General features: G+C 44.2%; 1 protein-coding gene across 1 annotated transcript in view; it reads left to right on the top strand.

The window, feature by feature from the left end:
* Positions 1 to 966: 966 nt before the first annotated feature.
* LOC118394196 (solute carrier family 12 member 4-like) overlaps positions 967 to 15,650 on the top strand; it is a 52,923-nt gene continuing 38,239 nt past the window's right edge. The window contains exon 1 of the mRNA XM_052513431.1: positions 967 to 1,449. Within this exon, the coding sequence (XP_052369391.1) occupies positions 1,311 to 1,449 (139 nt within the window). The 5' untranslated portion in view covers positions 967 to 1,310. The remainder of the gene's footprint in view (positions 1,450 to 15,650) is intronic.

Below are 15,650 nucleotides of genomic sequence, written 5' to 3'. Positions count from 1 at the left end.
GGGTCGTTGTGGTAAAGATGCTGTAAAGATTCTGTTGTAAAGATTCCGTTCATGTTTATTTTACTGTATACAGCAATTGTACTGTATAATTTTACTGTATTCTATTACAGCTATAAGGCCTAAAAGATAAGCAGAATAATTTATATTGTAGGCCTATACAGTTTAGGAATACAGAGTATGTTGCTGTCTGTTCCTCAGGTCAAAGGCTGATATGACATCAGCATTATGTTGTTTGTAAGAATCGGAGGGGGAGAGTTGGGTAGTTCCCTGTGTCATATTTTCCTCTGCTTATGCCAAACGCAGGGTTTGTGTTACACGCTTTCTCTCTCTCTCTCACTCCCTCTCTGTCGCTCTCTCCCTGTCTCTCTCTTCTCTCTTTTTCTTTCTCTCTCTCTCTCTCTCTCTCTCTCTCTCTCTCTCTCTCTCTCTCTCTCTCTCGTCTCTCTCGGTCTCGCTCTCTCTCTCTCTCTCCCTCTCTCTTTCTCTCTTTATCTCTCTCTCTCTCTTTTCTCTTTATCTCTCTCTCTCTCTCTCTCTCTCTCTCTCTCTCTCTCTCTCTCTCTCTCTCTCTCTCTCTCTCAAACACGTGGTTTATTTGATTATTTTCCAAACTGCCACGTCTCAGATACACAGAGGACTGTTTGTCTGTCCGTCTTTCTGTGTGTGTGTGTGTGTGTGTGTGTGTGTGTGTGTGTGTGTGTGTGTGTGTGTGTGTGTGTGTGTGTGTGTGTGTGTGTGTGTGTGTGTGTGTGTGTGTGTGTGTGTGTGTGTGTGTGTGTGTGTGTGTGTGTGTGTGTGCGTGTGTGTGTGCGTGTGCGTGTGTGTGTGCGTGTGTGAGAGAGAGACAGTGTTCAGTGTGGAGAGAGTCAATTAACAACATATCCATGGAATGGGTTTCTCTGCTGTGCCCCTTTTCTCCCTCTCTCTCAGTATATGACCACTGAGTATATGATATGAGTCAGTGGTGCTGACGACAGTGGGACACTGACTGTGTATCAGAGTCCTCTCCTCCCCTGCCAGACTGAGTATCCCAGGCTACATGACAGGCAGCACCTCTTTTATTCACACAAGCAGCCCAGGAGGCCGGCCTGGTCGGGGCCGGGACTGGTAGAGGGGGCAGGGCTATGGTATGGTAATGTGCTCAGAGGAAGTGAGCGCAGGGTAGTGGAATGCTGCTGAGATTAGTAGGACTGACTGACTGCCTGGGAGTTGAGCTGGCTGATCAAGGCTGGCAGGACAGCACTAACCGCTAGCTGCTGAAAGCCTATCCGGAGATACTGGGGATTACGGCCTAACCAGCATATGAAAACATGCCCCATTTCACAGTGGTACCGGTAGAGGACAGCGCTACGTCCAACTATGACAGTCTGGAAGGAATTAACTGGGTGGACTACAGAGACACAGGACAGGGGGGACACCCTGGACATCTAGACACTGTCAGCTCTGATGGTGAGTCTCTCTCTCTCTCTCTCTCGCTCTTTCTCAGACAACTGTTCCTCTCAACTCTTTACAAAGTAGAACAACATAGTTGTCTTGTTAACTAAGAACTGCTTGGAAGAACAGACAGACAACTGAAATGTTTTCTATACTGTGTTGTTATGAGTGTGACCTGAGGAGAAGTTGTGGGTATGCTTTACATTGTCCTGGGGGCTGGCTGAGACAGAACAGCTGGTTGTATGTTTACCATGGCAATCCTCCAACCTACCTGGCAGATTTCCTTTCCTGGAAGACAGTTTTCCAGCCTATTTTTGACAGCTCAGGGAATTTTCTGTGGGGTGTTATCGTGGGATTTCAGAAATTCAGGACAGGAAGCAAGATTACCCCATCATGAGCCCCCTCATGCCAAATATGTCTGTGGTGACAAAGGGAACATAATTGGAGGGCGAGGGTGGGGGGTGAGGAGGAGGGGGTAGAGGGGGCGGAGAGGCAGGGGGACCAGCCCTGCTTAGGCCTCAAGTGTTCCATCTGACAAAAGATGGAGCACTCTTTGTGTATAGCGTTTATTTCTTTTCACACACAGGGGTTGGGCAGGCTGTTAAACCAGTGGGAAACAGCTTTTTTTCCCCTTTCTTTCTTTTCCCTCTTTCAGTTTCTCAATTCGCTTCTGTATCAAGTACGAGAAAGTGGATAAACCACTCCTAGGTGGAGAGGAGAGGAGTTTGTAGCCGGGGGGCAGGATTATATGAGACTGCTAATATGCAGGGCTGACATGGGAACCGACCAGGCGTGAGTCTGCTATATGAGGGAAATAAAGGAGAGCTTTAATAAAAGGGAGCTGCCTCATAGTGAAGCATCCACACAAAACCACAGGCTGGCCGGCCGGGCACACAGACCTAACCCCGCCTGGCCTTCCATCTATTGTTTCCAAGATAGTTACTATTGGTTGAGCAGTTTTATGGGCAGGGAGAATGGGTGGGCAGGGAGAATGCATGGGCAGGGAGAGTGCGTGGGCAGGGAAAATGTGTGGGCAGGGAGAATGCGTGGGCAGGGAGAATGCGTGGGCAGGGAGAAAGCGTGGGCAGGGAGACTGCGTGGGCAGGGAGAATGCGTGGGCAGGGAGAATGCATGGGCAGGGAGAATGGGTGGGCAGGGAGAATGCGTGGGCAGGGAGAATGGGTGGGCAGGGAGAATGCATGGGCAGGGAGAATGCGTGGGCAGGGAGAATGCGTGGGCAGGGAGAATGCGTGGGCAGGGAGAATGCGTGGGCAGGGAGAATGCGTGGGCAGGGAGAAAGCGTGGGCAGGGAGAATGCGTGGGCAGGGAGACTGCGTGGGCAGGGAGAATGCGTGGGCAGGGAGAATGCGTGGGCAGGGAGAATGCGTGGGCAGGGAGAATGCGTGGGCAGGGAGAATGCGTGGGCAGGGAGAAAGCGTGGGCAGGGAGACTGCGTGGGCAGGGAGAAAGCGTGGGCAGGGAGAAAGCGTGGGCAGGGAGAAAGCGTGGGCAGGGAGAATGCTGGGCAGGGAGAAAGGGCAGGGAGACTGAGGGAGAAAGCGTGGGCAGGGAGACTGCGTGGGCAGGGAGAAAGCGTGGGCAGGGAGACTGCGTGGGCAGGGAGAAAGCGTGGGCAGGGAGACTGCGTGGGCAGGGAGAAAGCGTGGGCAGGGAGACTGCGTGGGCAGGGAGAATGCGTGGGCAGGGAGAAAGCGTGGGCAGGGAGACTGCGTGGGCAGGGAGAATGCGTGGGCAGGGAGACTGCGTGTGTGTACGTTGGTGGTCACGTCTTTGTGACTGTGTCCCTGCATGTGGCGGGAACCTATGCTGTAGAGATATTCTCCACTAGACCACAGGACTGATATCATCATCATAATCTCAAACACCCTGGAATTATGGGACATCTTTGCCTAAAGTCTCCTCTATATTCCTGGAATGTATGGAATTCATTCATGGCTTGTTTTGTTGGATTTTGGCCTGGGAACAAACTGAAATACAAAGTGAAACAAAGCAAATCTAGTGCTCACAATCTAGTGCTCACAATCTAGTGTTCATAATCTAGTGCTCACAATCTAGTGCTCACAATCTAGTGTTCACAGGCAACCTCAATTTAACCCAGTTTGCAAAAACACAGCTGTTATGTGTTATCACTGGCAGTTCATGTTTTGTCCATAAGAGGGGCTCCTGAATGAATAAAACAGCTGATGGCATGAAATGACCTTGAATGGTTCTCCAAGCCTGTTGAGCTCTCTCTTTCTGCACATGCCTGTTTTGAGATGACTGTGAACTCTCCCCTTCTTCTTCCTCTTAATCTCTCTCTGTGTCTTTCTCTCTCAGGCAGTGGGGTTTCCAGAGAGAGAGAGAGAGCTATGTCACCATTTCCCACTGACAGGAAGAATAACATCTAGGAAGTGAGATGGAAACTGTATATTATTATCTTGGGTGGAGTGTTGCCTATGTGTTTGTAGGAAAAGGAGGAGTTGTTGGTGAGGTGAAGTGAGGGAGGAGATTGTTGAAGTAAAGGAGGCTATCATAGATGGTGTGATGGAGGGAAGAGGTGTGTGAGTCTGGTATGATTGGGTAGAGAGGGTGGAGGAGAGGAGGGAGACAGCCACAGTCACAGTGCTAACTCTGTTCCAGGCTGATCGCCCTGCTCTCTCCAGAGCTGGTCTGGACTGGACTACACACTGTGGCCATTGTGCCAGAGAAGCCTTCCACTAGAGTGGTAGCTAGCTAGGAGTCAGTCAGTTCTAGTCAGTCAGCCAGTCAGTTTATCCACTGTACAATATCTGGCAAGGCTGCATTTGCGCATGACCGAATTAGTTGTGAGAATTTGTGTGTGTGAAATAGTGTGTTTGAGTAAATGTGTGAGAGAGAGTGTGTCTGAGTGAATGTCTGCATCGGCATTATCATCATGTCCTACAGTATTGTTGCCTTGCTGTAATCTAATCCACTATTGAAGGAATCTTTAGTTTTGTCTTCTATACAGAAAACAGTTAGCCTCATTACGTGAGGGGAGAATCATTGTTTTGCTTCCTGGGTCTTCCCAGCCTGTCTTCAGGACAACAGTGTCCATTCCTGTCATTCTGTCCCACATGCTTCATAGATAGTCTTAACCTCATAGAGATAAACACCCACTCTGCAGACAGCTGATTCTGTGTGTGTGGACTGAGTGATGACCGATGGGTTCTGGACAGCTGGACTGCTAATTTGAACCCTGAGACCAGTGACAGAAAGAGTCAGTCAGAAGAATTTATCATGAAGGGAAGCTGAAGTGTAAAGGATGGCTTGCAGACCGGTGTCAGTTACTGATTTGTAGTAGAATAAGGATGGCTAGTTGGCTGTGTTGATTAGGGGACTTTCCACTATACATTTCTTCTATACATTCATGTTACATGACAATATTTTCTCACAACCGGCAATTTTTTACTTCCCATCACATCAATGCTTCCGTTGATAGAAGTGGTGACTAAGCTCCTGTATTTAGAACTGTTAAACACATGATTTTAGACTGAGAAAACGACATACAAATAATGCCCTATAGAGTGTTCATGGGTGTACTCTGCTCTGCTGTCCCAAGTGGCTTACACATTACCCTGTGTTCCCCATAGGGCTCTGGTCAAAAGTAGTGTACTATTATAGGGATAGGGTACCATTTTAGGACACAACCCCACTCGCTACAGCTACAGTTGTCTCCCTGAGAGGCTATAGCAGAGCACTGCTGGTAAGGTAGGGTTAGCTGTATTATTATACTAGAGCCCCTGGGGTTAGAGCTATGAGAGACATGTAACAACAAACTGGGCTATTTTAAAGTGGGAGTTGGCAGTCCTTTATGTAGGGAATGACTGTATGTTTTCCACAGCCTCTAGCTTGCCCGGTAACAATGAATCCCCTCTCTCCTGATTGGGCTGCTACAGTGTATTAGCTTCTGTTGAAAGACAAACAGTCCTCAAAGATTGTGTCCCAAATGGCACCTTATCCCCTATTAAATGAACCCTTTGGGCCCTGATCAAAAGTAGTGCACCATACAGGGAATCGGATGCAATTTGGGACTAACGCTTCAAGTCTTCAGGAGAGTGTCACTGTATTGTATAATAGCTTGACTTGAGGAATTAACAGCATGCACAAAAACAACACCTACCTAACACAACTCTCTGCAGAAAGTCATGACCTGATGTGCAATTATGTTGTATCTATTTGTCACTTTGCCTTGTTATATCTGTATCCAAAGAATGTTCACCTGTTGCTGTTTCTGTCTTCCCTGTTTCTGGATCCACCTTTTGTGCCAATTTTGTGTCAATTTGATTTTCCAATTGGTGGCCCCCTCCTCTGTACAGATGTAGGATCTTAATTTGATCACTCTTTTGTTGCTGATAATTTTCCTGCACAGCAAACCTATAGTGTATTTGAGTTTTAAAAAGGCTTCTAAAGTTTGTAATTTCCACTTTGAAATTTGCCCTGAAGAAAAAGGTATCAACCCCTACAAGAATGTTCATGAATTATAATCCACATAATAATTCACATTTCCTGTTGCTGCAGGTTTATTTTTCTGCTGTAGCTGGTGAAGATCCTACAACTGTACTGTACAGTGCTCCTCTGCCCCTCACTGTTGTGCTGTAATCACCCTCTACTAACCATAACCATAACCTACTATAATCCTAACCACCCTCCTTCTACGCCGCTCTCCATCGTTAGCGCACATCAAACCTAGCACACAGCGCCTCAGCACAGCAGGCTAGCATTCCTCTGCTCTACTCGGCAGCTGCTGTTGTTCATGAATAACACCACTATAGTTAATGATGGCCTATTGTTGTCGCAGAAAACACCGTTTTTTTTCCAGGACAAAAGGGATGAGGGTAGATAATAACAACAAAATGGAACAGTCCATTAAATAACTTTCTCCTCGGTAGCTCAAGATGATCTTAAAACCTTGAAGAAAGAATATTACTTGTGAATTTGGATATAATTGTCTTTATTTTTTAGATGATAGTAATTGAACAATGTATGTATATATCAAAAATATCCACAATCCCACTTCAGTCCTTTCAATCAGTATATCTTCATCTCCATAGCAGATTACAAAGGGAAACCCAGACGCGAGCTGCCCAGTGACACGAGCCTACCAGACGAGCTAAATGCCTTTTAAGCTCGCTTCGAGGCAAAGTACACTGAAGCATGCACGAGAGCACCAGCTGTTCTGGATGACAGTGTGATAACGCTCTCGGTAGCCAATGTGAACAAAACCTTTAAACAGGTCCATATTCACAAAGCCGCTGGGCCAGACGGATTACCAGGACGTGTACTCAAAGCATGCGCGGAACAACTGTTAAGTGTCTTCACTGACATTTTCAACCTCTCCTTGACTGAGTCTGTAATACCACCATGTTTCAAGCAGACCACCATAGTCCCTTTACCCAAGGAAGTGAAGATAACCTGCCTAAATGATTACCGCCCCGTGGCACTCAAGTCGGTAGCCATGAAATGCTTTGAAAGACTGGTCATGGCTCACATCAACAGCATCCTCCCGGACCCCCTAGACCCACTCCAATTTGCTTACCGCCCCAACAGATCCACAGTTGACGCAATCTCAATCGTACTCCACACTGCCCTTTCTCACAAAAGTAACACCTACTGTATGTGAGAATGCTGTTCATTGACTACAGCTCAGCTTTCAACACCATAGTTCCCACGAAGCTCATCACTAAGCTAAGGACTCTGGGGACTAAACACCTCCCTCTGCAGCTGGATCCTGGACTTCCTGACAGGCCGCCCCCAGGTGGCAAGAGTAGGCAACAACACATCTGCCACGCTGATCCTTAACACTGGGGCCCCTCGGGGGTGTCTACTTAGTCCACTCCTGTATTCCCTGTTCACCCACGACTGCGTGGCCAAACATGATTCCAACACCATCATTAAATTTGCTGACAACACAACAGTGGTAGGCCTGATCACTGACAATGATGAGGGAGGAGGTCAGAAAACTGGCAGCGTGGTCCCAGGACCACAACCTCAACCTCCACCGCAATGTGAGCAAGACAAAGGAGTTGATCGTGGACTACAGGAAGAGGCGGGCCGAACAGGCCCCCATTACATTGACGGAGCTGTAGTGGAGCGAGTCGAGAGTTTCAAGTTCCTTGGTGTCCACATCACCAACAAACTATCATGGTCCAAACATACCAAGACAGTCATGAAGAGGGCACGACAAAACCTTTTCCCTCTCGGGAGACTGAAAAGATTTGGCATTGGTCCCCAGCTCCTCAAAGGGTTCTAAAGCTTTGCATCACCGCCTGCTATGGCAACTGCTCGGCATCTGACTGTAAGGCGCTACAGAGGGTAGTGCGAACAATCCAGTACATCACTGGGACCAAGCTCCCTGCCATCCAGGACCTATACAATAGGCGGCTTCAGAGGAAAGCCCATAAAATGATCAGAGACTCCAGTCACCCAAGTTATAGACTGTTTTCTCTGCTACCGCACGGCAAGCAGTACCGGAGCGCCAAAAGGCTCCTCAACAGCTTCTACCTCCAAGCCATAAGACAATTAAAAAAATCGCCACCGGACAATTTACATTGACCCCCCCACCCCCCCTCGCCTTTTGTACACTGATGCTACACACTGTTTAGTATCTATGCATAGTCACTTCACCCCCACCTACATGTACAAATGACCTCAACTAACCTGTACCCCCGCACACTGACTCGGTACTGATGCCCCCTGTATATAACCTTATTATTATTCTCCTTGTGTTACTTTTTAGTATTACTTTTTATTTTAGTCTACTTGGTAAATATTTATTTTAACCAATTATCTCTTTTAACCAACTGAACTGTTGGTTTAAGGGTTTGTCAGTTAGCATTTCATGGTAAAGTCTACACTTGTTGTCGTCGGTGCATGTGACAAATAAAGTTTGATTTGATGTGATTTGAGTGAAAGAGTGGTCAATAGCGTACTTGAAAGACCTACAGAGACTGGATTGGCTGTGCTTTGAAATTTATAACCAACCCACCGATAAGCATGTGCAACTTTTAGTTTTAAATTGAATCTCAACTTAATTTCCCCATTAGTGGTATGTAACAGCATCCTCCTGGGAAGAAGAGGTGGACCAAAATGTAGCGTGGTTATAGTTCATGTTTTTTAATAGGTAAACTCAACATAATACAAAACAATAAATGTGGCAAAACCAAAACAGCCCTATGTTGTGCAACAAACACAAAGACAGAAAACAACTACCCACAAAACCCAACACAAAACAGGCTACCTAAATATGGTTCCCAATCAGAGACAATGACTAACACCTGCCTCTGATTGAGAACCATATCAGGCCCCAACACAGAAACAGACAAACTAGACATCCAACATAGAATGCCCACTCAGATCACACCCTGACCAAACAAAACATAGAAACATACAAAGCAAACTAAGGTCAGGGTGTGACATGGTAAGGAAACAGTTAGTCTGATTAAGTTAATCTGATAAACAATATATCAAACAGAACTGGATCCACAAATTCTTCTTCCTCTTCTTTTCCCCAGTGTCATTAAACACAATCTAACATCTTATCAGTCAGTCATTGTTGTTTGTATGATTATTAACACTGTCCAGCCAGTGACTAAGTAGACACATTTCTAACTATGAAATATGAAATATATATTCACAATGACTTAGTTGAGCACTTCACCATCCTTTAGAAATGTGTAAGTACAAGTCAAATCAAAGTTTATTGGTCACATGCACCGAATACAGCTGGTGTAGACTACAGTAAAATGCTTACTTATGAGGCCATTCCCAACAATGCAGAGTTAAAAAGTAAGACAAATATTTTCTAAATAGAAACGGAAATAGTAACACAATAAAAACAATAACGAGGCTGTATACAAGCAGATCACGGATCAGTTCAAATGAGCTAGACAAACTAACACCAAGTTATTATACAATACACAGTATTACAGTATCAAATCAATTGTAACTTAACTGCCTACGGCTCTGGTATAGTTGTGTACCCACCTTAGTGTTGGTTGGTACAGTAGCAGGCTAGCAGCATCTCTGTTGTGGACCCTGGTGTCCGTTGAGAGTCTAACCAGTGTTGACAGCTACTGTAGCTAACTGCCTAGTGTTCTTACACACACCCAAATGCTCACTCACATACACACACTCACATTTAGGCGTTCTATCTTTGCTTGCGTTTGAATCTGTGCTTGCATGCACGCGCACACAGTCTTGTTTTTGTAAATTTTCAGGGACTATTTTATTCCCATTCAAAATCCTACTAACTCTTACCCTTAACCTAACCCTAACCTTAACCTTAACCCCTAACCATAACCTTAACCCCTAACCATAAACTTAACCCCAAACCCTAAACCTAACCCTTAAGCCTAAAATAGCATTTGAACAATACATTTTTCATCTTGTTTTCCTACCTTGTCAGAACATTCTGGTGACTTGTCAGGACATTGTGATCCTGCCAACACTTTCTCTCACACACACACACATTGCCTTTGAACAGCACTAATCAGAATAGCATCTCTGCCAGCTAACCACACGAGGTAGAGCCATAGAGAGGTCTAAGCTGCATGACTTCTCTGCTGCTTAATAAAGTCTTAAATGTTCATTTAAGGAGAAGTTTAGCAAAGAGGCTTTCATACCGAATGAGCTAATAGGGTGACAAAGTGTTTTTCATGGATAAGCAGCTTTGGTGATTGCTGACATGTTGAAGTTTTCTTGCTTTCTTTTGCATTATTGGTTATATAAATGGTTAGCCACTGAAAAGTCACAACTCCAGAGTCTAGAGCCCAGATTCACAAAACCTCGTTAAGAAGAAATGTATTTTCAAGTGCAATTTTTTCCTTAAGTTATACTTAATGTGTATTCCTCAAAGTTTTTGGAAATGTTCTCAAGTTTCTTCCTAAGAAAAAAGTTGCGAAGAAATTTGTGTTCTTGGATTTCTTCTTGGAAACGTTTTTAGTTCCAAGATACCTCAACTCTTGTCTTAAACTCAGGGCAGTGAGAGATTAGGCTAATGAAAGCAATTGAGCATGTTTAATTAATTTACAAACTTCATATGAAACTTTCAGTATTGGTTGATTTCAACCAAAGAACGTTTTAGAACAGCAATCTCAGTTTGAAATATGCTAAGATGATTGTCATTACTGGCTAGATTGGTTGCCTAGTGGCAATCATCTTAAGAAGGTTGTTAAGAAGTTTGCAAGAAGATATTTGAGAAGTCTGTAAGAAAAAAATGAAATCTTAAGATATTGTTAAGGAATTGCACTTACGAACTGTTTTATGAACTTTTTTTCTTTATTAAGAAGCTTCTTATGTTTTTGTGTTAGAAGTGTTCTGTGAATCTGGGTCCAGAACATCTATTGGGTTCTTTTGATGCTGCTGCTCACTGTGCCTTTCTTAGAGATGAGAAGATTCTGATCGTTGTCTGAGACCAGCAAGGTCGCAAGTCACCAACTGTGTTGGATGAGGACACTGGTTCTGTGTCAGTCAGACTCTAGTCTAGGGTATAGTTCTGTGTCAGTCAGACTCTAGTCTAGGGTATAGTTCTGTGTCAGTCAGACTCTAGTCTAGGGTATAGTTCTGTATCAGTCAGACTCTAGTCTAGGGTATAGTTCTGTGTCAGTCAGACTCTAGTCTAGGGTATAGTTTTGTGTCAGTCAGACTCTAGTCTAGGGTATAGTTCTGTGTCAGTCAGACTCTAGTCTAGGGTATAGTTCTGTATCAGTCAGACTCTAGTCTAGGGTATAGTTTTGTGTCAGTCAGACTCTAGTCTAGGGTATAGTTCTGTGTCAGTCAGACTCTAGTCTAGGGTATAGTTCTGTGTCAGTCAGACTCTAGTCTAGGGTATAGTTCTGTGTCAGTCAGACTCTAGTCTAGGGTATAGTTCTGTGTCAGTCAGACTCTAGTCTTGGGTATAGTTCTGTATCAGTCAGACTCTAGTCTAGGGTATAGTTCTGTATCAGTCAGACTCTAGTCTAGGGTATAGTTCTGTGTCAGTCAGACTCTAGTCTAGGGTATAGTTCTGTGTCAGTCAGACTCTAGTCTAGGGTATAGTTTTGTGTCAGTCAGACTCTAGTCTAGGGTATAGTTCTGTATCAGTCAGACTCTAGTCTAGGGTATAGTTCTGTGTCAGTCAGACTCTAGTCTAGGGTATAGTTCTGTGTCAGTCAGACTCTAGTCTAGGGTATAGTTCTGTGTCAGTCAGACTCTAGTCTAGGGTATAGTTCTGTGTCAGTCAGACTCTAGTCTAGGGTATAGTTCTGTGTCAGTCAGACTCTAGTCTAGGGTATAGTTTTGTGTCAGTCAGACTCTAGTCTAGGGTATAGTTCTGTATCAGTCAGACTCTAGTCTAGGGTATAGTTCTGTATCAGTCAGACTCTAGTCTAGGGTATAGTTCTGTGTCAGTCAGACTCTAGTCTAGGGTATAGTTATGTATCAGTCAGACTCTAGTCTAGGGTATAGTTCTGTGTCAGTCAGACTCTAGTCTAGGGTATAGTTTTGTGTCAGTCAGACTCTAGTCTAGGGTATAGTTCTGTATCAGTCAGACTCTAGTCTAGGGTATAGTTCTGTATCAGTCAGACTCTAGTCTAGGGTATAGTTCTGTGTCAGTCAGACTCTAGTCTAGGGTATAGTTCTGTGTCAGTCAGACTCTAGTCTAGGGTATAGTTTTGTGTCAGTCAGACTCTAGTCTAGGGTATAGTTCTGTGTCAGTCAGACTCTAGTCTAGGGTATAGTTCTGTGTCAGTCAGACTCTAGTCTAGGGTATAGTTTTGTGTCAGTCAGACTCTAGTCTAGGGTATAGTTCTGTATCAGTCAGACTCTCAGTCTAGGGGTATAGTTCTGTATCAGTCAGACTCTAGTCTAGGGTATATTTCTGTGTCAGTCAGACTCTAGTCTAGGGTCATCTCCCGTCTTGATACTGCAACTATGTTAGGGCCCCCACTGCCTGACTCCCCTACAACTCATCCAGAGGTATAGTTCTGTGTCAGTCAGACTCTGGAGTCTAGACCATGTTCTGTGTCAGTCAGACCTCAGTACCTCCAGGCTCTAGGCCCCCATAGTTCTGTGTCAGTCCTGCTCGACTCTACCACTGAGGAAGTATAGCCCAGTCAAAACTGTTTTCTGGCCCCCAATGTGGAACAAACTCCCTCAGGACAGCGGAGTCTCTAGTCTAGGAATACCTAGTATAGTTTAATCCTTCTCACCCCTTCTCAGTTTAGATGCAAGTGGCTGTTCCACTGGTTGTCATAAGTTCTGTAAGTCAGTCAGACTTAAATGTAAATGTCTAGTCTAGGTATAGTTTTGTGTCAGTCAGACTCTAGTCTAGGGTATAGTTCTGTGTCAGTGAGTCTCTAGTCTAGGGTATAGTTTTGTGTCAGTCAGACTCTAGTCTAGGGTATAGTTTTGTGTCAGTCAGACTAGTCTAGGGTATAGTTCTGTATCAGTCAGACTCTAGTCTAGGGTATAGTTATGTGTCAGTCAGACTCTAGTCTAGGGTATAGTTCTGTATCAATCAGACTCTAGTCTAGGGTATTGGTTCATTGTATATTTAAATCCAGGGGGAAGAGTGTATTTTAGAGAACTCCATATCTATCAGGGAGAAGATAATCAAGCAGATACAGCCTGTGTTTCTTCACCGCTCTTCTATTGATTGTTTATGGATTGACAGGTAAGTAACAGGTCAGGAATACTTTTGTCTTAGTTGTTTTTACGGTGGCACACAGCAGCACTGATCACAGGCCTTTACAGAAAGACACAACCTCAGTTAATGCCCCACATTAGTGCTTACTTGACCATTTGGACTTTCCTTTTCCTATTTTCTTTGTTTGAATGGGACCATACTAAAAATACGTGTGATAATTTTAAATGTGTGTAATTTTACTGGTGTGTTTGAAGCTTAAAATGAATCTGCAAATATAGTATTTGTTAATACCTTGGCTAATAGTCTCTGCTTTGTATTAAATGTAAAAAGACAAAGAAAGAAGCTGATGGAATTAGAAACAGAGTAAAGAATGATATTATCTTCCAAAATTCATTCTGCAGATGTACGTAAGTTGGCCTGTAACTTCACTACACCAGTGATATGTTGACACTTCCAGTAATAGGCCTAGTTCAAAGACCTCTTCAGTCAAGCACATATGAAACAACTTCATTATATGTCTGGATAGCTTTGGAAACTTGGGTACGGTAGTCATGTTATTTCTCTCTGTAAAAAGCTAAAGTGAGTGCTGCCAGTAATGTGCTGACTTGTCTATTAGTAACAAGGCGTTCAGACAGAGGTGACTGTTCAGTACAGCAGGAGGAGGCGGGAAGCTCGGCAGGGTTGGCAGTCTGTCTCACTTTGTTGGCAGTCGTTTGATCTTGTGGCTCAGAGGCATTTTTGTGGAGGCACCGTTTGTTCATTGACTTGTTGGGACCTGTCGTTGTAAATCCCTGTGTGCTGTTCTTTTCAGCGCAGTGGAACTCAGGGCTCTCTGTGAGTCATTCATAACAGTTCTGTTCATCTTTAATCTGTTTTAATTAGACATCAAATGTCAGGTCAGGAGAACCCCCTCCGGACCATTCAACTTTACAAATGGCACCCCGTCCCTATACCCTCCATCCTTTTAATAAGACCGACATGGGGAGGGTGTTGTGGTAGAGAGAGACATTTGGAAACATATAAGCGAACAGTACAGACAGAGATAAAGGATTATATGTTGTTTTACAAGTTCAGCATCCTTCGGTCATTGTTTAGAACTGACGCTATGATGGCATGGCACATTGCAATGTAAACACAAACTCATGTAAACACAAAGTGACATCCTTCCTGTATTACAATGTTCTCACATGGCACTAGCAGCAAACTGACACTAGAGGACAGTATTTGAATTGATTTGATCTGGTCTCTTTCCCTGCCCCTTTTCAATGACATCATACTAGTGAGTGAGTGTTAGGTCTTTACACACTTATTCCCATCTAATCTCAGAAATGGTACAAGGAGTTGACTCCCTCATCATTAGTGATTATTAAGTGGGACATATTTTCTAAATGTTTCACAGCATATCATTTTGAGTTGCCATTATGCGTTGTTAGCATCCAATGACAAGCCAATCATGGCCCATAGTACAGTTTTTAACAATCACTTTGGCACTAATTTCAGAACCTTGTGGTCCTTTTTCAAAACTCTAGACACAACTCAAAACGGTCATCACTTGTAACACATGCTGTCCAATGTTCAAAACATTGCATTGTGCATTCATATCGTTAAAGAAACCTTGCACTTGCAGAATCATTGGTTCAAATAACTCATGTATCATGAAATACCATAGGACCATTCATTTAGATCACCCACGCACAAGATACCGATCGTTTCACTGTGTAGTTGTTCATACAATCATTAAATATTGTAGTACAAAATATGTGATACATGTTTCATTATGCTAGGCCTGACACTGGTCTGCCGTGATGTCATTGCATGCGTCATCCATGGCCTGGAGAAGGGTGGCTTGTTCGTGAGGGCGCCGATCATATACCTTCCACCTCCATGAGGAGAAAAATTCCTCAATCGGGTTAAGGAAAGGAGAGTATGGGGGTAAGCACAGGGTGGCAAATTGTGGATGGGCCTGAAACCATGCTTGCACCATTTGAGCATGGTGGAACCTGACATTATCCCACACAATGACAGGTCAAGCTATCAGCTCTACAGACCTGATTTAGCTCATCAAAGACAGTTACATTCAAACAGCGAATCATGTGGCTGCCTGCAACTCAATTTAAAGAGTATATAGAGTAGAGAGCTTTAGATGTTGTTCGGCCAAACATTAGAACGGGCAAGATGCGTAATCTAAGCAACTTTGACCGTGGTATGATTGTTGATGCCACACTTGGTGATTCCAGCATCTCAGAAACAGCTGCCTTCCTGGGATTTTTATGCACTACAGTCTCTAGAGTTTACAGAGAATGGTGCGATAAACAAAACACATTCAGTGAGCGGCATTTCTGTGGGCAAAAACACCTTGTTAATGAGAGAGATCAGAGGAGAATGTCCAGACTCATTCAACCTAACAGAAAGGCCACAAATGCTCAAATAACAGCTGTTTAAAACAGTGGTGTGCAGAATGGCATCTCTTAACATACAACACCGTGAATAATTCAGGCTGTTGTGGAGGCAAAAGTACGAGAAAGGTGTACCTAATAAAGTGGCTGGTGAGTGTACAGTAATATCAAATCTG

Source organism: Oncorhynchus keta, unplaced genomic scaffold, assembly GCF_023373465.1.
Source record: "Oncorhynchus keta strain PuntledgeMale-10-30-2019 unplaced genomic scaffold, Oket_V2 Un_scaffold_1109_pilon_pilon, whole genome shotgun sequence".
Lineage (NCBI taxonomy): Eukaryota > Metazoa > Chordata > Actinopteri > Salmoniformes > Salmonidae > Oncorhynchus > Oncorhynchus keta.
This window is presented reverse-complemented; position numbering and strand designations above follow the sequence as displayed.